The 25,572-nt window shown below is 44.3% G+C and overlaps 1 protein-coding gene across 1 annotated transcript in view; it reads right to left on the bottom strand.

The window, feature by feature from the left end:
- Positions 1 to 4,851: 4,851 nt before the first annotated feature.
- Positions 4,852 to 25,572, bottom strand: part of LOC126519282 (acetylcholinesterase-like) — a 33,515-nt gene continuing 12,794 nt past the window's right edge. The window contains exons 3-6 of the mRNA XM_050168908.3: positions 24,904 to 24,963; positions 14,764 to 15,137; positions 6,708 to 7,903; positions 4,852 to 4,999 (exon numbers count right to left, since the gene is read on the bottom strand). Of these exons, the coding sequence (XP_050024865.3) occupies positions 4,852 to 4,999; positions 6,708 to 7,903; positions 14,764 to 15,137; positions 24,904 to 24,963 (1,778 nt within the window). The remainder of the gene's footprint in view (positions 5,000 to 6,707; positions 7,904 to 14,763; positions 15,138 to 24,903; positions 24,964 to 25,572) is intronic.

Raw genomic sequence — 25,572 nt, 5'->3', positions numbered from 1 at the left:
ACACTACCGCGAAATTGTTGCTGTTGCCATACTGGGCCGCGTCAACGAAGCAGCTGCCGCCAGGGAGTTCTGTTGCGCGGCGTAGGAGCGCCACCGCTCTGGCCTTCCTTCTTTCTACGTTGCGCTGGGGATGCATATTGCGCGGGGTGGGTGATACGATGTTATCTTTCTGCTCTTTTGGAAGGCCCTGGTAGGCGCCTTCGACAGTGGCCGGGGGGACGCCCATCTCAGTTAGGAGTCGTCTGCCCGCCCTGGTGCCGGAGAGCCTGAGAATCTGTGCCCTTTCTTGTGCTTCTGTAATCTCTTCCAGGGTATTATGAATACCCAACTGCAGGAGTCGGTCGGTGCGTGTGTAGTTTGGTAGTCCGAGCGCGCTCTTGATCCCCCTCCTTATCATGGCATTTAGCTTGTCTCGCTCGGCCCTCTTCCAGACGTGCATGGCCGCTACGTACGTAAAATGGCACAACAAGAAAGCGTGGACTAGCCTTAACAGATTCTCTTCGCTCAGGCCTCTCCTTCTGTTAGCTACCCGCCTGATTTGACCGATGACGCTATCCGTCTTTTTTGCTAGTTTGTGAATGGCGATGCTATTCGTGTCCGCCCCTTCGAGTGTCATTCCCAAGATTCGAATGGACGCGACTTTGGGAATGGGATCACCGCAATTGGTGTAGAGATTAATGTCAATTTCAGTGGGGGGTTTCCAGTTCTGTGGCTTGCGGCCCTTTCTACTTGAGCTGTAGAGAAGAAGCTCCGATTTCTTTGGGGAGCACCGGAGTCCCGTGTCGGTTAGAAAGCGCTCTGTAGTGTCGACAGCTTCCTGGAGAGCGGCTTCGACTTGTCCGTCACTGCCACCCGCGCACCAGACAGTGATGTCGTCCGTGTAGATCGTGTGACCGATGCCCTGAACCTGGCCTAGATACCTTGAGACATGGACCATTGCGATGTTGAAGAGGAGTGGTGAGATGACTGACCCCTGAGGGGTGGCTCTTCTGCTCAGCTCCATTTTCTCCGATTCCAAATCTCCAGCCTTGAGGATGGCGCATCGTTTGCTCAAGAAAGACCTGACGAAGGCATGGAAGGACGAGCCCACGTCGAGCTTGGAGATGGCGTCGAGGACGAACTCGTGACGGATGTTATCAAAGGCCTTCTCCAGGTCCAAACCAAGGATGGCTCTCGTGTCCCGAGTGCAGCGTTCCAGGATTTGGATCTTGATAAGCTTCATGGCATCCTGGGTGGAGAGGCCTGGCCTGAAACCTATCATGTGGTGAGGGAAAAGGTCGTTGGTCTCGATATACTCGGCAATTCTGTTATGAATGGAGTGCTCGGCCACCTTCCCTACACATGACGTCAGTGAGATTGGGCGGAGGTTGTCCAGGCTCGGCGGATTACCGGGCTTTGGGATTAGTATGACCTTCGCCAACTTCCATTCTTCAGGTACAATTCCCTGCTCCCAAATCCGATTTATCTCATCTGTAAGAAACTCGATCGATGCGTCCTCTAGGTTTCTGAGAGCCTTGTTGTTAATGTGATCCGGGCCGGGTGCTGACCTACCATTGAGGTCGTGTAGGACGCGGCGGATTTCACTGATTTTGAAAGGCTCGTCCAGCGCGGAGTTCGGCTTCCCTTTGTATACTGGGTATGCCGCCTGATCGGCCACAGTTTTGAGCGGCAGGTACTTCTTAGCCAACATCTCCAGCATGTCCTTTTCCGAAGACGACTTCTTGGCTTCGTGGAGCGCTTTAGCGAGGACAGTTCTCTGGTTTGACTTGGTGCCGGAGTCGTCGAGCAAGTGTTTGAGAAGATTCCACTTCCCTTCCGTGCGCATCTGCCCGTCGATTGAATTGCAAATTTCGTCCCATTGCTGCCTAGACAGGGCTTGGCAGTGCTCGTCGATCTGCTTGTTGATCTCGGCTATCTTTTTTCTGAGCTTGCGATTCAAGCGTTGGCTTTTCCACCTCTCGAGAAGTGATTGCTTAGCCTCGAGAAGGTGTGCTAGCCTGCTATCCATTTTGTCTGTCTGTAGATCCGTCTCTATGGTTTTTGGTAGTGGAGCAGACATCTTGCGTACTGCAAAAATTCTTTTGTTAATGTCACAATGATAGATTGAAAATTACAATGGAAAATGAACGTCAAAGCTCAATGCGTTGAATTTCACCTCGTAACTCAAGCACGCGTACATTTATCAATGAATGAATTCTGGGGTATTAAGTGTCAAACCACATTTTGATTATGAGGCGTGGCGTAGTGGGAGACTGGGGATTAATTTTGACTCCCAGGGGATCCTAAATGCAATGGACATGGGCGTTTTAGCATTTCGCCCCCGTAGAGATGCAGCCGCCGCGGCTGGTATTTGATCCCACGAGCTCGTGATTATCATTGTTAGGGCGTTTACACCCTTAAGAGTGTTTTCTAGTCGAATTCGCAACACCCTTAACATTAGGCCCATCAAAATAATAGAGGCCAACAAGGAAGCTCTAACTAGATGTGCGATGACTAAGGTCGTAGTTGAAAACTACGTAATCATTTTAACAGGCTTAGGCAGAAAGAAATATACGACAAGATAATTTCAGAAAGAGAGAGACATGAAAGCCTTCTGTCAAAATGATTACATAGTTTTCAACTACGTCCTTTGTCATCGAACATTTAGTTGGAGCTCCGTTCTCGTCCTTTATAAATTTTTGTAAGGCCCTCATGGTAAGGGTGTTACCAGTATGACAAGAAAACACCCTTAAGGGTGTAATCATTTTACAGTGTAGCAACGCAACACGCGCCAACGCGATGGGTTGTACGTCGTATGGCATATCACTGATTTCAAAGAGTACTTTTCCATAATGACCGGGTTGGCCCAGCGACTGCTCCCGACTCTTGTACTCTTCAGTCCTTGGCTCCTTTAAAAAGGCAATGCATGCGTCGCTTATGCGCCGAATTGTACATTCACAAACGCTTTGCGTGACAATAAACCAGCTGCACTTCGCGCTTTGGGATGTTTACTCGGCTGGTCCCTCTCAATTTCTTATTCGCTATGATTAAATAGACATTGAGTCTTATAATGTAAAGCTATTCCAAACTTTTCTATGACAATTGTGCGATCAGCCCTCCACATTGGGCCAAAAAATTTTCGGGCCAGCCCCACTTCGCCTGTCTGTCAAAAGACGTCACGATAACCGCGATAGCACCCCATTTGACATGACGTGTACACACTGATTACGCATGATCGGACCGAACAAAAGAAAAAAAGTTATTTCTGATTCGACCCCTTTTTCCAATAACCCTCTGCTATTGGTCAAAAGCTTTCGGGTTGAAGCTACTTCACCTGCCTTTAACGCAATGTCACAAAACTGCAATAATTCATGGCGTCAAAGTGACGCGCACGCGTTAAAAGATGTATTAATATGCCGAACAAAACTGCATCTTTTTTCTGAATAGCGGCCGGCTGCCCCGTTCTGAAAGGAATAAAAGATGGCTACTGCCGATCGCTCCGGCACTGGCTACTCGCATCTGCCAGGAGCATGGGTTGATTTGAGTATAATAAAACATTCTGCGTGGCCGTGTAATGTTTTCGAGCACTTTCAGCACACTTACGACGTCGCTCTTACAACTCTTCTTTGCTGAGGATCCACTTTATTTTTCTACATCATACTGCAGGCCGTGTGGCCCAAGCAGGAGGACAAGGTTACACATGAAAAATCGCGTACAAAAGGCAGGATTGCGGCCGGCTTGAGATTCCATTTCACGATGCCGCGATTTTCGACCAGCCACCGCAAGCTAAGTAACAGAAAGCAGACAATCGCTGACGCCGGCACCACCCTCGTCATCCGATCAAATATCTTCAGCGCGCTCGCTCGGCCCCATAAAAATCCTGTCCACCTTAGCGTGCTGCTCGCCTTATGTCAACCAATTAGGTAAGAAAAGCTGCTCAATGGAGGCAATTCTATTCGCTCTGAAAGCAAAAAAAAAAAGTGACCTAGTATAAAAGAGGACGGCGTTTGATTGCGATTTTCAAAGAACGCTGCGGGTTACCTCCCGATGCTTGCGTCGCTGTTTACGTAAATATGACATCAGTAGATTGGAATAAAAACAGATTGGAATAGCTATACGTTACAGAGCCCATGCATAACAAATTAGCCCACAACTTTCTCTGGAGATAATAGCTGACGAAAAATAAATGTTTGATGCATTTGTGCCAATGGTATGTCTCGGTTCCCCTATGTGTCGTGCAATTTTATGTCTCCTACGACATATTTCTTTGCATGCTTCAAGCTCTCCAAAAGAAATATTATTACCAACACCGGTACTTTAGGGTTTTCATAACAACATACCGCAAATACGCATAGTAGAGGCCTGCTGTAGCCTCTTAAATTATCATCCTGCGCCCATATTGGACATAATATATAAGTCGATGGGGCCAGAATTTTTTAAGCGGATAATTAAACTTTCCCCAATTTCCGATTTGAATACCCCAGTCACATTAATCTTTTATGGAGAGTCAGTGACAACCTTGTTGCTTCAAAGGCTAAAAATATGCAACTTTATTGAACTTCTCATAGTAGAGAAACTTGGGCAAGTTAGAGAAAGTTCATATTTAACAAGCAGTAGTGCTAACAGAAGACTGGAGGCTCACAGCAAACAAAATGTCCGACCAAAAGCGCTGATCTTTTTTGCTTCATTATCCCAGACGAGGATGAAGCGAAAAGGAGCGGCCCCTTTGTTGGGATCCTGTGACTGTAATGAGCCTCCCACCATCGGTGACTGCTTGTCAAATATGTACTTTTTAAAAAAATATGTAAAAAGGCAATATTTTGGAACAACAGGTATACTATTTCAAAGGTATTGTAAATTACGAACTCTCTTTTACATTTTCCAGAACGACTTCCAGATGTCGCACTTGTTCATGCGAATGCCGTAGACATCGCTTATGTTGTCACCAGCGATGTAAACTGAGACGGGGTTATCAGAAGTGTACTTCGGCCACTGGTGCCCTGCTAGAAGCTGAGGGACCCTAAGGACAAGAGAAAAGGTACTGTTGACAGCGTTGCATGATGTTTGCACCTCACTTGTAAAACAAGGGCAAAAATATTCTAAAAGAAGAGGACAACCGATGCTTTCGCATCACGCGATGAGCATTTTTGTTTGCCTTGACAGAACTGATTGCGTAGGGCTGGCTATAGTAAGCTAGCTGTACGCACGGAAGGCAATGCTACTGGAGCGACAGAAGAAACTACTTTTTAATCGTAGGTCGTCAGACCCTGCGACATAATATTCAGTGTACGCAAAAATATTCTGATACATTACAGCGCAAGATATCTCAGAAAAGGACAAAACAGCAACTAGAAAAACAAGAAAAGAGAAATATAGATAGCAAGCACTGCATCCAATTTTTTATGTCGATGAAGGATTTAATGATGAACCAAGTTCACGCACTATGAGAAGATAGTTTCTCACTCAAAAGGCAAACATATTTCTTACATTAGTTTGTAGATATGATGTGTATACTCCGTTCTTTTGATTTTGATTGTTTTGCTCCTGAGGCGTTACCTTTCATTGAGACACTACTCTACTACCTACGATGCAGGGTTAGTTATGAAAGCTAGTACAAAAAAAAACAAATGAAAACTTCAAACCCCTGAAAGCACACTTTAAAGTCCTCCATTCGTTCATCTGAGTTCACTTTTTATAAAATTTAGAGACATGTAGCTCTAAAGAAATCATGCAACTCTTTGCAGTGAATACTACAAGAAATAGCAGAAAAGTAACACTTTTTTTGTGATACCTACACAGAACTTTGGAAATATTGTTATATAACACTCAGTAACAAAGTGCCAACCAGAATTATATTGTCCAAATAAAATGATCGGTGTTCACAGAGTGCAACTAATATGACGGAGGGAAGCATAAATGAAGAAATTAGTCTTTTAGACTCACCAGCAGGACATAGGAAACCAGGGCATTAGCGAACTTTTAGAATGTATAATAAAACAGCTCTGCAATGCGAAGCGGCATCAATACGGAGCATTGATGGAACAACCGCGAGTAGATGTGCGAGTTGATTGCAGGCGTCATGACAAGGCTAAGAAGAAAATTTACTCGCAGCACTGGTCTTTTAACTTTTGCTGGAGAGTGTATATTGTGCAATTTCGTGTTGTTAAACGCTTGCAAAATGCACCGCCCTTCCTGTCTTGGACAGCATCATCTCGTGTCTCCCTTCTTTCGTTGTTGACATGAGTGTGCTCCTTCAATAAGTGAACTTTTCATAAGGAAATGTGACTACGCTGATGAGAAGATGCTGTCTCTCTGAATCTGATTTTTTTTCTTATTGGAGATACTAAAGATTGCGAAATAGCTTTTTGACTTCTGTGTGCGCTAACTACTAATGAAACATAGTGCAGATATACCGTCCAAAAAAAAAGTACACCACGGCTTTCCTTTGGTCTTTGCATGAACGTATGCAAATTAACTTTCAAAACCAATATAACATTCTTAATTTGAGATGACTTACCCCTATCTAGTGCACTTCCTCAACACTCAAGAACTTTTGAATGCCCATTGAATATTCGATGTACATCTAATATCTTACATATGGTTATAGCTATTGCATATTTTCAACATTCATCATACACATAAGAACGAATGTGAATAGCTCCAGAAAGGTTTCTTTAGCGAGGCGGTGTTCACAGCACAGAAATTTTAGCCACTGCCCATTAACTTACCCGGTGGTAGCGAAGGTTGACAAAGCTGTCATGTCCACTCGAGACACTTCGGCATCTTCGGCGGTATAACTCTGTTGGTCAACAAGGGGCGCACCAAACATGTAGCTAATATCATAAGTATGGGGTGTCCCCATCCACGAAGGAAGCGCCTTCTTGCGAGACAGCTGACCAAACACGTAAGTGTACACAGACTGGCTTCTGTTCGAGTAATCCTCAGCTGTGAAGTGCATGGGGCACACGAATACGGAGTCGGATAAGTAGTCTGCGTAAGCTCGCCTCAGCGCCACATTGTCAGGTGCCTCAGCTTTGTACACATCCAACGGTTTGGAGAAGTTCGTCTTGAGCCAGGGGAAGACAGCAGCTCGAAGCAAGTGCTCCAATTGCTTTCGGTCGAGGTTGTCAATGTCATTCGGAAGCGATCGCAGGGCTGTTGCGCCCTCATCAGCGGTGACTCCGACCAAGAGGTCAGCTGCATTGAACAATCCCTGCTTCGCTGCGGTGCTCGGATCCACTGGAAGGAAGTCATTGGGGAACGTAGGTATGAAAGGATAAAGCTTGCGCTTGAATATATAATTTGTGGCTTGTATAAGTTCACAGGCATTTTTCGAGCGGAGACACTCAACAACAGATTCGGGGTCCGTAGTCAAGTTCTTGTGGTGGTCCGCACAGCCCACTGCTGCAGCGACAGCGTTTCCCTTGCTTATGCTGTCATTCGCCGTCTGAGCGAAGTCGCGGCTATGAAGAGTTCCACTCATTAGACATGCCCTAATAAAGAGACCTTTGCTAATCGGCGAGATTACGTGCCCGTGGACACTCATACCGCCAGCACTGTCGCCGAAGATGGTGACTTTCGAAGCGTCACCACCGTATTGGTCAATATTGTCCCTGATCCACCTGAGTGCAATGTTTTGATCCAGGAGACCGACGTTGCCCGGTGCCTCAGTCGTCTGCGTGTCTAAAAAGCCCAAGAAGCCGAGTCTATAGTTGAAGCTGACGATCACAAGACCTGTGCTTGCTGCTAGAACAGCACCATTGCTTTCATCTTTACCGGATGAACCATGCGTGAAGCCGCCATCGTGGATCCAAGCGAGTACCGGAACGACGCTTTGGGAACGCTCTGGGGGGCTCCATATATTGAGGTGGAGACAGTCTTCCATGATCGTGATGTTAGCAAAGACTTTGGGGTCAGACACGGCCTGCATATGATTCAACGACAAAATTAGAACAAGTTGTCAAAGATATTCTAACGAGCTTCTATTGATAAAAGTCACATTTGACGCCTGAAGATGAAGCTTTAGCTGCGGCTCTCCTTATCGGCATACATAGGAAGGGAAAAATGTTTTTTTTTTGACAACCACTGCACTGGATTTGATCAGGTTTGTATGACTAAAAAAAAGTACATTCTAGTGACTACAGGATGCCGGCCTGTATTCATAAAACGCCCTTGCAATAGAAGGGTTCGCAAGAGAAAATTGTTGCCGATCCTCATATTCAATATGTCAGTAGCGGTGGCAGCGGCAAGCAGCAAAACATACCTACGATATACCAGCTATGTGAATTAGCCGCCACATCCTTATCTATACGGCCAAATTTTTTGAACATAACGAAATATTGAAAATTTTAACTAGACGTTCAAGGTTACAACCCTGTCCGTCAGCCTTGAAAAAATAACGATAACAGCAATCTGTAAACTACACGTATTATTACATGACACGCGTACAAATTGATGTAATGATGCTGAGAAATATACAAGTAATGTCTGAGTGTGCCTCTGTAAAACCGGGGCGAACATTTTATCCAATTCAAGCTGTGTAATCATATATAAACATTCTCCCTTTCATATACTATAACGGATACTGTCTACACAACAGCGTTATTTGTTCTTGGTGCAGTTCTACCGATTTCTACAGTTGCTGCTTCTAGTCTTTTTTCCTAACATACCATACCGGTATTCGGCAATTCCAGTAAGAAAACAACAGATAGGCTGTATCAAAGACGCAGCCGCAGTGAGATAGGTGAAACTTCTTGTGCGTGCTGCAGACGTTGTATGGCAACTATCGGCGCATAGCCGAGCAAACGGGAAATTTGATTTACATTTCGCATATCTGTAGCCATTACAACTGCTGAAGAACATCATTCTCAGTTAGATCAATTGTACCTACAACAGCACGGTGAGCTCTCTGAAATACAACCGCTCTTGCATGGAGGGATAAAAGTATTGCCAAGCTACGCCTCTTTGAATGTTGCGCGTGAGGCTCAATATAGCCCTGATTGCGTCATGCGTGGCACAACACCACCACCAACTGCACATGCGGCTTTTTCCTGGCCAAGCAATGGCTTTTATTGCGATAGCAATTATATGGATAATCCAGGCACATTTCTGCTGTTGCCTTCGGCGCCGCAATGAGGTTTCCTATAAAGTCCAACGGCGATAAAATCGTGGATGCGCGCGGTATGCTGTATGTGCGAGAGAAAGTGTGCGAGGGTGTGCCAGCGATCCCGGCTCAATGAGCCCCCGAGAACGAACTACAGGGGCGCTGCGAGCGCCGCTCGCGTGACGTCAGAGCACGGACTCGCGCCTGTCGTCTTCTACAGTTCGGGTACAGTGACTATAGTTTGGGCGGGGTCCGGGTGCTTTCTACGGTGTTTTCGTTTGTTCGCCGTCGTTCTGTCTGCTTGTATACTTATGGCGGTCGTCTGAAATATATTCTTAAGACGTCTTCATTCGCGAAAGTTTATATAAAGAGCTCATTTTTCAGACGACAATGCAGCTATCAAAGATAACACTACAGTGCCAGCCGAAGGAGCTCAGAACAGCCCATTGCGGGTTTTTCATGTGCTAATCCACAACCGCAAAAACGTAGCACATAAGAATCCAGTTATGATAACATACCTGCTGCGGTGCATCAAGTATGTCACAAACGTTGGCTATATATGACTTCTACAACAGTTACTTTGATTTTAATCCGCTCAAACAGGTTTGCTCACGACGAGTGGTTCATGGTATAATATCGAATTTTCGCATTTCTTCAGAGAAGCGCTCGGCAGTAACACGAGGACTTGACTAACGCTGCAGTTTAGATTCTACAAGCACCACTTGCTTTTTTATCTGCTTCTGAGTATTAGGCTGTTCTTCACGTGTTTATATTAAGTGGCGGTAATTTGAAGAAAAGCTAATGAAGGCTTACAGCTGTTTGCAGAATACGAAAAGGAATGTACAGTGCTCACGGAATGAAATGGGACACGGAACATTTAGTAGAACCATACATGTGTGCAAAGTACGCGAGAGCACCATGTCATGTCGCTAGGAATTTGGTCACCAAAGTTGACGAGGACTCTGATGTAAGTGTACGCGCCGGAATTACGTTGATGTGACACGAACTGTAGCCGGTTGAAACGAAAGTACGCGCATTACTTAGCCCTAAATTGACGCGTTTCATTCCGTGAGCACTGTACAAATATATATTCCCTTTATCATGCTACAGGTTCAACTCAATCACTTGAGAAAGTTACTGGTGCTTGTTGCTTGAGGAATATACATAGCGAATCTGTTTGGCAAACTGACGCAGGCTGCGGGGCCCAAATTTTTAAGTGAAATATGCCTTTTGGGCCGCATGGTTGCAGCCAGAAAGACGTGGAAGCGTCAATCATGCGTGGTATGGGACATATCTAAAATATCATAATTCCCCGGTGGAGGGTCCAAAATCAAGTGGAATATGCAAGGCTTGTGGTGTTTTCTTTATGAAGGCTTGCGAGGTTTTCTTTTATGTACCTACGAAGCGAATAGTTCTCCGTTTGTATAATTAAACAACGCTGGACCGAGACGTGGTGAGGCAGAATGTGCTCGAATTTTCCTTTTCTAGGCAATCTAAACGGTGGTGTAGTACCTCGAGAATACTTTAGGCATTCCGATTGGCACAGTGAAAAAATGCTTTGTTGTTTCAATTGGCAGTTGTAGTGAACTGGTGGGTTTCGCGAACAATGGGTGCCTCGCCACACCGACAGTCGGGTACTACCGTTGCGTGAGGGGTGTGCCATACTGTCGATAAAGGCTACTGAGAGCCACCATGAAACATTTCATCGCTTGCAATTGATTGGCTTTCCATCTTAACAACGAAACTTTCCCTCAAGTGATTGCTACTATAGTATTTATGAATTAACTACGTAAATACGCTACATGACGCGCCGTCGGGTTAGCAGCAATGAGCAATTCGTTTTTTGGAGGCCTGTTTCAGAGAGGGTTTGTGAAAGTAGCAGCAAACTTTTTCATAAGAAATGGTCAAGTATGGCCACTTAATAATAAAAAAAAAGATAGGCGCGCATTAATGCGCGCCTAACACTTTTTTTACGCATTAATAATTAGCCATACTTGACTAGAACGACTCACCAGAGTAATTAGAATCATGACGGCAGCTTCGCCGGGCATTGTCTTTCTAACACGGACGACATGCTGGTGCCATTTACCAAGATTTTTCTTCCATGTAAAGTGCAGTGTGTCTCATAGCTAAATACTAAGGGAGTGTTAAGTGTTTAGCGAAGCATCATACACAACTTCGCGTGTTAATTTGCACACATTCCTTTTACGCAAAATTTATGGACAGACACGGCCCATATATGCACTGTAAAACTAGTTGACCCCTTCAACGCTACATAGCTTGCGATATCCAAGCCGTAAATTTTCTCGAATCGCGCTTTTGAAGAAGAAACTCTGGTTTAGGCATGGCCGCAGAAAGACACCGACATGCCCTTCACCCATACCCCAGGCATAACCATACCATACCATACCATACCGTACCATACCATAACGTACCATACCATACCATACCATACCCATACCCCAGGCATACACGAAGGGAACGAGCGCGCGCGGCAGCCGAGCGTGTCGCAGCGAGCGGCGTCGTGGCCGTGACGTCACTCGCGAGAGGGCGCCACTCCAAATTCTCGCCGCTAATAGCGCGCACGCAAGGGAGGGAAGCAGGGAGGAAGTGCGCCGTCTTTCGTCGCGTGCGAGGCTCCGCAGGGAGGGCGCGCGGTGTGTAGGGAGGACGAGGGCGCATTCTACTCCCGGCGGCGCGGTGGCCACGCGCGCTCGCCCGGCCGGCCGTACCTTGATTGCCAACAGCGACGCGGATACGGTCCGCCGCCCGTCGTTTTTCTGTGGCTTAGTTCGCGTTGATGCGACACACAGCACGAAAGTCGCTTCACTCGCTGCTGCTGCTGCGCTTCCTCACTGCAGTGTTTTGACATCTGATTTCCGCAGTCATCGAGTGAGACGTGTTCGCGTTTGTGTAGGCGCGCGTGACACCGTGTTTCTTAATTTAGTTAGTATGCCTATGTTTAAACCTGTAAACTACTGATGAAACTAGTATGCTTGCTTCTTATAGTTGGCCGCTAACATTCTATCGCAATCGATGCTTCGCCTTTCGGGTGAAACTGCGACTTCTTTTTTCTCCACACAACGATGTCAAAGTATGGTTAATTGCCAAGATATAAGCGATAATTTTATAGCGTGTTTTACGTTCCAGGGGCTTCAGCAAGCGAGCCCATATAACTTTATCTAAAGACGTCTCGTGTGAAACATTTCATTTCTAAATTAAAATCTGCTTCTTATATTCCCTAAGATTTATCTTTTTTATCTCAAATAAAACAAATTTCATTCAGATCATACCATGGGCTAACGCATAGAAAGATGCTTTCGTTTTACTTGAATTTGAATACACGCCATCGTAGTTGGCCCCGAGCTAAAGCTTCCTCTTCAAAGGCTACAATAGAAAAATGTAAACAAGATTACAACGATGCAGACGCATCATGGCGAGAAAATAAGTTCCATGGCGTTCCACATACGCCTAACATTAACATTAAGAACATTAAACATTAACATTAAAAAGTGTAAGGTTTAAAGATTAGGCGCGAATGCAGACGTTGCTCACATTGTGTGGTGGAATTCCCAATCGTGAGTCCTACAAGTGTTTCCGGCTAGACTGCCATTTTCACAAATAGATTCCCTATTGTAATTGACCCCATCTATTCCTATGTAACTAGTCTTGCAGGCGAGCTTCAGTGTAAGATCTTGTCTATACTATTCATGTTGTGAGTTCAAAACAATGTGCTTCTTCTCAATTTCACCACGACATCAGATAACCAATGTGCCCTTTACACCGACAGCCGAAATACTAGCAGTAATAAAATGACGTTAAAAATACAGTTGAAAGTACGTGTGCGACAAATTAGACGTGGCGAATCGTGCTGCTGTGATGTCACAAAATTTCGCAAGAGTTCACTAAAGCCTATAATCAGTCTAATTTATTAGAGGAGGGCTTTCTTTGAAAGTTTATTGACACCATACGCCCTACGCCCTACGCCATTGCGAAAAATGCCCCCTAACAAATCGTGATATGGTTTCTACTTCTAACACGGAGTGGCGTTTCCAGTACTTATGGAGAATGACTTTAGAGGAACACACCAAACACGGCAGAATAGGAAGAACTGCCTCGTTAGATGCTTGCTGTCTCAGAAAACTAAACAGATGTCATTGCTTTCCTTGGAGTTTTCTCCCGTTGCGTAGAACGCAAAGAAGTTTCAGTAGGCGGGTATTACACTTGGCTACTAAAAACCGGTAGTATATATGCTGGGTACAAACGATTCGGTTAGCAGGATGTGCAATGTACAGTCATGTTTCACAAGTTATAGGCCACAGCGTGCGCTACGGCCTTGGCTTTGTGCGCTGTAGGTGTAACTGTCTGCATCTTCCTAGATCTGAAGAGGCGACCGGACAATCTATTTCACCATCTGCAGAATCCGAGTGCCAGAGTTGCTTGAAGAACTCCGAGATCCGTCCGAAGGCTAACGTGATCGCGTGCGCTATGACCTGGGAACTTTTTATGAATACTTTAACTGTGGAGGAAATCAAGCACTACAGCTTGGTGATTCAGGCACCAGGGCTGCAAAAGTATATAAAACTTACTTTAAAAATATCGTGTGACTGAGTGTGAACGTGCTCATGACCGAAAGAAAATATGTAAGAACGTAAGATTTAATTGGGGCGTAATGTATCAATGAGAGTTATCGCATTAAAAAAAAAAGAAAAACACAATTCGATAGAAAATTATGCATGACCCACTTCGCAATAAGGCAAGCATCCTTTTTTCAATCCCAAAAAGATTATGATGAAATCTGCAACCTCAGAGTCATTGGTATCAACTGCGAAAATAACACTTCATAAATATGGCTACCTGTTAGCTTTCAAAAACTATAATTTTTATGTATGTATACACTGTTTATGTTGACTGTGGTTGCGAAGCTTGGACTGAAGAGGTCTTACAGCAGCTGTACTGCTCATATCGTTCACCACCTGGCTCTGCTTTCTTAAGGTAGGTGATATACATAGAGCCGCTCAATTCTTACTTGAAAAATTTGAGCGCACTAGATTTAGCTTGACATCTACGTAATCGGAAGCATTGACGCTTTGGTATACAATGGTTTCAATGAATGGATGTTCTGAACTCTATCGGCAAGGATTTTCCGACGTGCTGCAAACTGATGTGGAGCGAAGCGTGCGTTGTCCTTTGTTGTTGTGATACCTGGAGACCTAACTTTGCGTCACAGAGCTTCACTGAAAAGCTGGCAGAGTGCTAGTTACACATACCCAGTGGGCCCATGGGCAAAAACGCAGCGCCACATACCAAGTGGCTCCCGATTTACATGTACAGCGGCACATGGCCCACATACCCACTGGCTCCTAGGGCACATACCCAAGTTGACGTAAAAGAGGTTGATTAAAAAGCTGCACATGCCAAGTTTCACATACCAATGGGAGTGGCTCACATTTTAGACGCGACAACTTTCGTGATCGGCCCACACTTTTACGCCGAATGATTGTCCGTATCTGCCAAAAAAAAAAAAAACTACGAAATAGTCACCAGATTGACGTTACTGAAAACTGGGTTCTACTCGCCGCGAATGCTTCGCATTTCAATTGAATTCGAATTCAACTTTATTTGACAGTACATTAAAATGTAGCTTTCATGAATAATCTATTATTATCTCAGGTTTCCCTCATCCTGGTGAAATTCGGCACTGCCGCTATTGCTGTGTTTAGAGCTTCAGCGAAGAAGCCGTGCAAAATATTTTGTTGGCAAATCCGTACCTGAGGACATGCGGTCCTTTTGCTCCTGGCATCGAGTGTGCCCTTCCAAGGTCCACCTGGTTGTGGCGGCTTGAAACGCAACGCACCTATGGGTGGCTGTGCATACGGTATCCCTCGGAACTCGTCCACGGCATGACCGAGCACTTCAAGCCTGCTGCCTTTGATTCGGCCGAGCCGTGTGTCTTTTACGATATCAGCGGCGAAGCAACACGACACAGTGGTCAAGATCAGGAGCATAGGCGCCGCTGTTCTGACCCTCCTTCCGGCAGCCTTGGTGAATAAATCTGCAATAAACAGTGGAAGTGCGGAGGTATTGTCAAGTGCACTATGATACAAGGCGTTGTGTAATATAGTACAACCAATTAGAGTCATAGTGTTGCGTAGGCAGGAAGCGGCGGATACTGGCACAAGACGCATCAATATAAGCACAAGGCGCCAAACGCTTTTATTCAAGATGCAAACTGAATATACATTCATAGGAGCCAATAAAAAGGCAGCTAAGAATTTTAGTGGCGCTGAAAAAAAGAAGAGAGCAATCCCCCAGATTTAGCTCAAGTGCAAGAGCGTAGATATCCTGGCAACAGTGAATAATACAAATTTATGGAATAGACACTTCCCTTGTGAAGTATATTATCACATCTTATTGGAGCTGCGTAATGGGCATCCCTGAAACTAAGTGATTTATTTTTTTCACTGTAGTCTATGGAAATATGAGGCAGTGCTTAGTAGTTCAAAGAAATCATATGCCCACTATATTACTTACGCTGACTGAAGTGTGCTGTATCTCATAAATTTTTCTCCATGATATTGTTCGTTTGCACAGTATAGTTTCAACAGTAGACATCAAGCACGACGCGACAATTTGCGCACGTAAGATCACCAGTGGCTTTGCTAATATAACGTGTTACTTGTGAGGCGTGATGACGTGCATGGGAGTTGCTGCTTGACTAAGTGCACGTCGCGAGAGAGAGCGTACTAATAATTATTGGTGTCAGCAGGGCTTTAGCGTCGAACAGTGATCTCGGCTAGAGCATGCACGTACGAAAACAAATAACAGCCCTTCGATTGCATTAGGATCATCTCAGAGCATTTGCCAGTCCAGGCACGCATTTATTTATATACATTTACACTGGATATTCCCAGAGGCAGAGAGAGTTAAAGAGCGGTCACCAAAAGAAAACAAAAGGCCCAGGAACGACGCGGTGAGGAGGAGCAGGGCAGCACCGATATTGGCGCAGAGAAAGTCTAGAGCTAAGGTGAGACAAGACTGGACGGGAAAGCTTGAAATGTACGGTTAAAATCTTTCTAACAAAAGTCGATATAAATGTTATTACGTATTTTTCCTTATTTACATTGCATTCTGCTATTTCATGACATTGTGGATTTTAACAAGAGTTGCACATTAGAGGTTCTATTAAATATATGGAGGGAGCACTGAAAATATTAATGCATGCTCCTGTGTTTTATCATCTTTTTGCGGGGTGTGGACCTTCCTGGCCGGCGTGGAAATAATTAAATTGAAACGCTTAGAGTAGGTGCCGTAAGTCGCCAAAATGCAATGCCTAAGGTAGGTTTTGCCACGCTGGAGGCCTTCTTTAGTACTGTGAATATAGTGTAACGCCCTACAAGAGGAAAGTGCGCCAATTGGCGAAAGCCCCTTCAGGCAAGGGAAAGACATGTGTTAGGCCGATAATTTGAGGGCAGGGATTCAGGAAGGAGAGGCTGGTACTTTGGCCCACGTTCCTTTTTGCAGGCGCTGATGGTTCAAGGTGAAGCGAACTGCTCAGTTGGATGGCATAGCGTAATGTTAAAAATAGCTGCAGTGCGCAACATTCATTTGCGAAACGTTGCTGTGGAACTTCATGTTTTCTTCCTGCTTTCTCCTTGTCACACGTCTTTGACTGGTAAGTGAATGTTTATTAATTGTTATAATAGTGATAGAACTACCAACCTAACGACTCGTAATATCTAGTACTCGGCTAGATATCTGAATGCGTCTTGCAGCGGGCAAAAGTGTGAATTCATTTTGCCACAACGTGAGTGTTCCTCTCTGAATTGCTGCGAATTAGACATATATTTACACGTGAAAACCTTCAATGGGTGAACATTTTTCTTTCGGCGTTTTTTCTACAGTTACAGCGTGATGAATTAGGTCACTCTGCTCAAACACTTTTACTATTTGCTCGCTGTTGCGTAGTATGCCAATTCGCATGGCAAGTACGAATTTAAGGGGACAGTTTGTGTTCTTATCAAGAATATATAGCTTAAAATGACGTCACTCCAAAAAAACATGTGCACAGAAAATTCTTGCGCCTAGAGACATGTGTTAGATACGCGTAAAAATAGCTCGTATAGTTTATGAAGAATGTGGTAGATGATAGTAAAGGTTAAAGTTTGAAGTTTTTGAACCAAAGATTTCATTATATTCTCATATACCACGCTAAATGTGGTACAGATGTGTACCCGTGTCCTCCAAAGCGCTAAAGCATTGTTACATATTACCAGCAAAATAAGTAATTTTCTTTAATGGGTCTGATAAGATCGACAGGAAAAGGTTCCAGCGATCATAAGACCGCCCAGCATGCCACACATGCATCAGAGGAACTTCAACGCTCGTCAAATGCCACTAAGAAATCAGTGTTCAATTTGTTTGGCTGTTTTTCTGCCGCGATCACAAACTATACCACCCAAGCGTTATTCAGAGGATTTGAACCATAAAAAGCAGCCGTTCTAGTCACCAGTCAACACATATATTTCGTTCATTTCCTTGTGACCAAAAAGTGTGAAGGGTATGTTTTCAGTTCCAACCAATTCTAATGTAAGAAGTCTGCAAATGTATCTGGCAGAGAGGCATCTCTGCCCTTCCTTACACGCTAAATGCACCAGAAACGTTTGTACGCTACTCTTCCCTTGACCACGTGTGTTTGTTTCAGCAATATGCGACTGCCAACATGTTGTGGAACTGAGGCGACACTGAGTCAAACCCTCGCCTAGGACCAGCCCAGGCTGATGGAAATGATGTGCTTGTTGCTATTGTTGCATTGTCTCAAAAACTGGATGTCCCTCACAGTGAGTTGGTGGATACTTTAAACCAGCTTAAGGCATATTCCAATGGCGGACAGGCCGCCATTGGAATATGAACCTGGCAACGTTTAACGCTAGAACGTTATCTAGTGAAGCGAGCCTAGCAGTGCTATTGGAGGAATTAGAGGGCAGTAAATGTGATATAATAGGGCTCAGTGAATTTAGGAGGCCAAAACAAGCATATACAGTGCTAAAAAGCGGGCGCGTCCTGTGCTACCGGGGCTTAGCGGAGTGACGAAAACTTGGAGTCGGATTCCTGATTAATAAGGATATAGCTGGTAACATACAGGAATTTTATAGCATTACCGAGAGGGTGGCAGGTCTTGTTGTGAAATTTAATAAGAGGTACAAAATGAAGGTTGTACAGGTCTACGCCCCTACATCCTGTCAGGATGACCAGGAAGTCGAAAGCTTCTATGAAGACGTGGAATCGGCGATCGATAGAGTGCAAACAAAATACACTATAGTGATGGGCGACTTCAATGCCAGGGTAGGCAAGAAGCAGGCCGGAGACAAGTCAGTGGGGGAATATGGCATAGGCTCTAGGAATAGCAGAGGAGAGTTATTAGTAGAGTTTGCAGAACAGAATAATATGCGGATAATGAATACCTTTTTCCGCAAGGGGGTTAGCCGAAAGCGGACGTGGAGTAGCCCGAACGGTGAGACTAGAAATGTAATAGACTTCATACTCTATGCTAACCCTGGCATCATACAAGATGTGGACGTGCTCAGCAAGGTGCGCTGAGGTGACCATAGGATGGTAAGAACTCGAATTAGCCTAGACCTGAGGAGGGAACGGAAGAAACTGGTACATAAGAAGCCGATCAATGAGTTAGCGGTAAGAGGGGAAATAGAGGAATTCCAGATCAAGCTACCGAACAGGTACTCGGCTTTAACTCAGGAAGAGGACCTTAGTATTGAAGCAATGAACGACAATCTTGTGGGCATCATTAAGGAGTGTGCAATATAAGTCGGTGGTAACTCCGTTAGACAGGATACCAGTAAGCTATCGCAGGAGACGAAAGATCTGATCAGGAAACGCCAATGTAAGAAAGCCTCTAACCCTACAGCTAGAATAGAACTGGATGAACTTTCGAAGTTATTCAACAAGCGCAAGACAGCTGACATAAGGAATTATAATATGGATAGAATGGAACATGTTCTGAGTAACGGAGGAAGCCTAAAAGCAGTGAAGAAGAAACTAGGAATTGGCAAGAATCAGATGTATGGGTTAAGAGACAAAGCCAGCAATATCATTACTAATATGGATGAGATAGTTGAAGTGGCTGAGGAGTTCTATAGAGATTTATACAGTACCAGTGGCACCCACGACGATACTGAAAGAGAGAATATTCTAGAGAAATTCCAAATCCCACAGGTAACGCCGGAAGAAGTAAAGAAAGCCTTGGGAGCTATGTAAAGGGGGAAGGCAGCTGGGCAGGATCAGGTAACAGCAGACTGGTTAAAAGATGGTGGGCAGATTGTTCTAGAGAAACTGGCCACCCCGTACACGCAATGCCTCATGACATCGAGCGGAGCGGAATCTTGGAAGAATGCTAAAATAATCCTAATCCTTATGAAAGCGGACGCCAGAGACTTGAAAAATTATAGACCGATCAGCTTACTGTCAATTGCCTACAAACTATTTACTATGCTAATCGCAAATAGAATCAGGAACACCTTAGACTTCTGTCAAGCAAAGGACCAGGCAGGATTCCGTAAAGGCTACTCAACAATAGACCATATTCACAGTGTCAATCAGATGATAGAGAAATGTACGGAATATAACCAACCCTTATTTATAGCTTTCATTGATTACGAAAAAGCGTTTGATTCTGTCGAAACCTCATCAGTCATGGAGGAATTGCGGAATCAGGGTGTAGAAACACTGAAAGATATCTATAGCGGCTCCACAGCCACCGTAGTCCTCCATAAAGAAAGCAACAAAATTCCAATAAAGAAAGACGTCAGGCAGGGAGATACGATCTCTCCTATGGTATTCGCAGCGTGCTTACAGGAGGTATTCAGAGACCTGGATCGGGATGAATTGGGGATAAAAGTTAATGGAGAATACCTTAGCAACTTTCGATTCGCTGATGATATTGCCTTGCTTAGTAACTCAGGGGACCAATTGCAATGCATGCTCACTTACCTGGAGAGGCAAAGCAGAAGAGTAGGTCTAAAAATTAATCTGCAGAAAACTAAAGTAATGTTTAACAGTCTCGGAAGAGAACAGCAAATTACAATAGGTAGCGAGGCACTGGAAGTGGTAAGGGGATACATCCACTCAGGGAAGGTAGTGACGGCGGATCAGCATCATGAGACGGAAATGATCAGAAAAATAAGAAAGGGCTGGGGTGCGTCTGGCAGGCATTCTCAGATCATGAACAGCAGGTTGCCATTATCCCTCAAGAGAAAAGTGTATAATAGCTGTGTCTTACCAGTACTCACCTACGGGGCAGAAACCTGGAGGCTTAGGAAAAAGGTTCCACTTAAATTGAGGACGACGCAACGAGCTATGGAAAGAAGAATGATGGGTGTAACGTTAAGGGATAAGAAAAGAGTAGATTGGGTGAGGGAACAAACGCGAGTTAATGACATCTTATTTGAAATCAAGAAAAAGAAGTGGGTATGGGCAGGACATGTAATGAGGAGGGAAGATAACCGATGGTCATTAAGGGTTACGGACTGGATTCCAAGGAAGGGAAGCGTAGCAGGGGGCGGCAGAAAGTTAGGTGGGCGGATGAGATTAAGAAGTTTGCAGGGACGACATGGCCACAATTAGTACATGACCGGGGCTGTTGGAGAAGTATGGGAGAGGCCTTCTCCCTGCAGTGGGCGTAACCAGGCTGATGATGATGATGAAGGCAGATCAACATGATCTAGAGAAGAAAGTCTGCGAGCTTACTACCAAGCTTGCCGCTTTCGAATCTCTAGTACATTCGTTGGACAGTGAACATCTGGGACTCAATGATGCCATATGCGAAGCTGTTCGTGCTGAGTCAGTTGCAATAAGTTTCCGGCTAGACGACCTTGAGGAGCGCTATCTTCCATATAACCTAATTTTTTATAGTATCACGGATACTGTGTCTAAAAATTGGAGAGAGTCTGAAAAACATGTTCACAAAGTTCTTTCTGACAAACGGAATTTATCTTTTCCTGACGAAGGTATTGATGGTGCTCCCAGAGTGGTCTCATACGTATTAGAAATATGTCGACTCATTATAGTAAATTCAGCTGCTCCAAATTAAGAGGCAACATTATATCTCAGCTCACAAATCTCAAAAATTGTAAATTGTCATTTGGTGACATTTAGTGAAGACCTTTCTCGCGCCAAGCGCCAGTCCCGTAAAAAGTTGGCTTATTTTCGTGAGGCTTCAGGGGAGGCGTATCTCTTGCGATCAAACCGAATGTACATTGAAAAAAAGTGGTACGTCTATTGGTCTACCACCGATTGTGTTTGTGAAGTAGATTTTGCCGACAGTCGTCCCAGGGAGATTAGAGGCACATCTGCTGCTTCGGCTTCTACGAACAATGTCACGAACGCTTCACTCACCGCTAGCATTTCTTCGGTTTAGGTACCTGCTCGCCCGATCACTGATGCCTTTTTTTGAATGATGAAAGGTGATGATCTGTCTTTAGTTATAGACGCGTGTTAAGCTGACATTGTTATCTCGACTGAATCTTGGGTCTCGAGTGATATTGGAGGTTACGAAATGCTTAATGTGAACGTGTTTTCAACTATTTTTTTGCTGTGACCGCATCTTTCGTACTGGGGGCAGGGTGCTGACCACCTTACGTGATGGCTTGAGTAGTATTTTAGATATTGCGACACATTTGGAAATTGTGTGTACATGTGTCACTTTCGGATATCGTTATGTTATAGTTTCTGTGTGCTATCGGCCGCCTACTTCGCCCATGTAACTTAGATCCTATTTACACGATGTACTAAATCAGTTAATTGTCCGGCTGCCTTCAGGTCCGCTCTTTCTTCTGGGCAATTTGAATTTTCTAGCAATAAACTCGCATGACTCTCCTCCCTTATACGACGGCTCCGCTGAGCGCTCTCTCTTCATTAACATTTGCATCAATTTTAATTTTTAGCAACTTGTCCTTCAGACTACACTATCTACAAAGTATTCTACCAAAATTATTAACCTCGTTCTCACTACTACGCCTCACCATGTATTCTGTATAAGATATTGGCCTGGTTTAAGTGATCATTGTTTTATTTATTTTCAACTGCACACTTCTGTTCTCGCTACCAAAACGCCAAAAGAGATCGGAGACTATAAAAACGCCGACTTCGAGTCTGCGAACCCCACACTAATGAATTTTACCGCGGACTTCATTCCATGTTTCCATACTCGCAATGTTGATCATAATTCGGCCTTACTCAAACACATAGCACCGGTTCAATACTTAACTATCGGCCCATTTCACTAATCAGTGTTCCCTGTAAATTTCTTCAGCATGTATTTTATTCTCATCTTGTTAGCTTCCTCGAATTCAACAACTCTTTAGTTCACGTCAACATGGCTTGAGAAAAATTTTCCCCTTGACACACAACAAAGCGCCGGTAATACTTTAGTTCAAGTCTATTCCATAGAATTTATTATATCAACACAAGTCGAAACGATAAGTTACTCCTTTCTCCATCTCATACATGTTCACGAACTGACCCCAAATTCAAGGCATGCATACCGCACCGCCGAACTAGCGTTGGAATGAACACATTTATTCCTCGAACTGGAAATGACTGGAGGCATCTCCCTGCATTCGTCGCTGCCATCACCGATGTCAACACATTTAAGAAAAGCGCCGTCACTTTTGTGTGCCCCTCCTCTCTGTAATGCCTATGGCCCTGAGAGTATCAAAAATAAATAAATAAATAAATAAATAAATAAATAAATAAATCCACATGAAATTTACTTACATCCACCGCGATTTCGCGAAACTTGCTAAAGTTTAATATCTTACGTCCAAACACAACCCGTATCGGGTATTAGGCTATACGACACTTTGACAGATACGATACTTTGACCCGCGTCGGCCATGTCTATTTTCGCACTGCCGTCTCTTTGTCGGCGTTCCAAGCGCTTGGGTATATCCTTTCCTTCCGTTCCACCTTGGTGGCGGTCCCGTCGAAACGTCATAAGTATCTACTTTCCTTCGGGTCTTCGGGGTGGCAGGCAAGTCATCCACGGGAATGTATATAAAAAATCAGGGTTAATGAGTTCGTACCTGTGTTCAAAATCCTTCAAAAAGTCAATTATGGCGTTTTACGTGCCAGAACTACTTTCTGATTATGAGGCACGCCGCAGTGTAGGACTCCGGAAATTTCGATCATCTGGGGTTGTTTAACGTGCAGCTAAATCTAAGCACACGGGTGTTTTCGCATTTCTTCCCCATCGAAATGCGGCCGCCATGGCCGGGACACTTAAAATAATTAGTCCCCTTTGTATCGTATGGTAAGCAGCTACGCTGGTCGTGCACTTGTCACTTTCACAGAGTGGAATGCTCAATGATTTTAAACGCATTATCCCCTCATCAATCTTAAACTACGTACGCTAAAGACTATAAACCTACTTTGTGCAGAAGCCTTCTGGAGATGTGCGTACACATCGCTGTGAAAAAATAGTTCCTATTTATCGGCGACTATTCAAGTAATGCTTTGCTTAGGCGCAGATACTCCAGGACCCTTTTTATTTATTCATTCATTTATTTATTCATATACCCTAAGCGCCCCCACGGGCATTACATAGGGGGGGGGGGGGGAGCCAGTTACAATTTGAAACGTACTCTCTAAAAACAAAGAGAGTTCCGGGCACTCTCTTTGAGGGAGTACCTCCTTGTCCCATATTTCATTCTCTTTTCGAGAGTAGATCGACGCTCTTTGAGAGACAGTAAGTCAACTCCTTCTGACAAAGTTTTGTTACTCCACCACAAGGGAGTGCTAGTACTCTTCCGCAGAGTGCTAATACTCTCCCTCCACAGGGAGTGCTAGTACACTTCCGCAGAGTATAAATACTCTCCCCACAGGGGCAATAGTACTCCTCTAGACCGAGCGCTTCTACTCCTCCAACTCGAGCATTTCTACTCCTCCAAGCCCAGTGTTTCTACTCACCCAAACAGAGTGCTAGTACTCTTACCAATAGTGTGAAAGCACGATGTAGATCTATGATCACGTTTGAATGGATTAGCAATACTTACATGTGGGGAATATTTGATTCCTTCATAAGCAGCTTCTGCAATTATGCTTGGTGAATGGGATGTAATCTGTAGTCGCCGAGTTACTCAAATAAAACATTTTCTCTCTCAAAAGGTCAAAATCTTTATTGATGTGTCACAAGACAAACTGAATAATAATTTCAGAAACGTACTGACAAACATATAAAATCAGATTACAACGATGCCCATGAACTTTAGACCGCATCTTGTAATAAAACATAAGTATATTCTCTAAACTTTCATCAGTATTGCAGTGTGGAAATATGCTTTAATTTCAACTGGCTATATGGCAACATATGGTAGAGGTTACCAGATGAGCTGCTAAGCATGGTGCTGGTAATGTAGATAAATTGTGCAAGAAACTTTTTTGTGTGCCATATTCTAAGACAGCACCTCATTTGATAACGTCCTGTGATCACCAGATTTAAAAATTATAACGTCCTCCGGGCTTCAGTCACGCATTCTGTATCAACTGACTGTTGAAAAATAGCAGCCGAGATACGTGATATAGCTAGTTTTGTCAGCTTTAGCAATTTTACGCAGATGTAACCTGGTCGGGGTGCCGAATTAACCGGTAGACAATCTGTAGCGGCTGCTACGTCTTGGCGAGTGACTATGAATGGTACACTTCGCGCCTTTCTTGCCTATTATTTTGACGCGATTTGTGCTGAACTAATACATAGCCAGCTTTCTCAAGACATCGTAGTAGGCGCATTTGGAGGTCCAATTACTCACCACCAGCGAAATCCTCAGCCTTGTTGAGCAGCAAACTTCCGGAGATGATGTCCATGAAGACTGCGTGCATGGCACAAAGAAGATTTGAGAAATCTTCAATAACCCATGGATTCTCCACTTCAAAGCCTCATGAAATGGAAAGATGTGTACATAAATAACTTGACAATTTTCACAGAGACTCAAATGTTTTCTTAGTGCTGGTTCTAGTCATTCGCGAAAAAAAGTATGTGCACTTAACCATACGCATGCTTAATTCCATGCCCTGGCCAAAAGAGTGAATACAGAAAAAAGGACACACAGGCTGAGCACGAATAAGTGGGAGAGATGAAAGAACGCGTCCACAACCTTTTCCAGGAATCTGGAGGGGTCGCTGCAAGCCGGGTAAACATCCTTCGTTCCTAGAACTAAGAAAACATCATCTACTGCCAACAAAGTTTGGCATATATATGTGTATCACTAGTTTGGAGCTGAAGGAAATACGGAATCATAGTAATAGAGAATACAGAACTTCTTGCATTAATTAGGGTAGACTGAGGTGATGGGCATCTATACTCCTAGTTTCATGAAGATTCATGGATGCTACTATTTGTTGAACGTTTGTGAAGCGTATACAGTATTTCAGCTGTTTCGTTCTTGCTGATAAATGTGTCGTCAGTACTGGATAACCAA

This window comes from Dermacentor andersoni, chromosome 10 (assembly GCF_023375885.2).
Source record: "Dermacentor andersoni chromosome 10, qqDerAnde1_hic_scaffold, whole genome shotgun sequence".
NCBI classification, from domain to species: domain Eukaryota; kingdom Metazoa; phylum Arthropoda; class Arachnida; order Ixodida; family Ixodidae; genus Dermacentor; species Dermacentor andersoni.
Note: the sequence above shows the minus strand (reverse complement) of the source record. Positions and strands in the feature narration are given on the sequence as shown.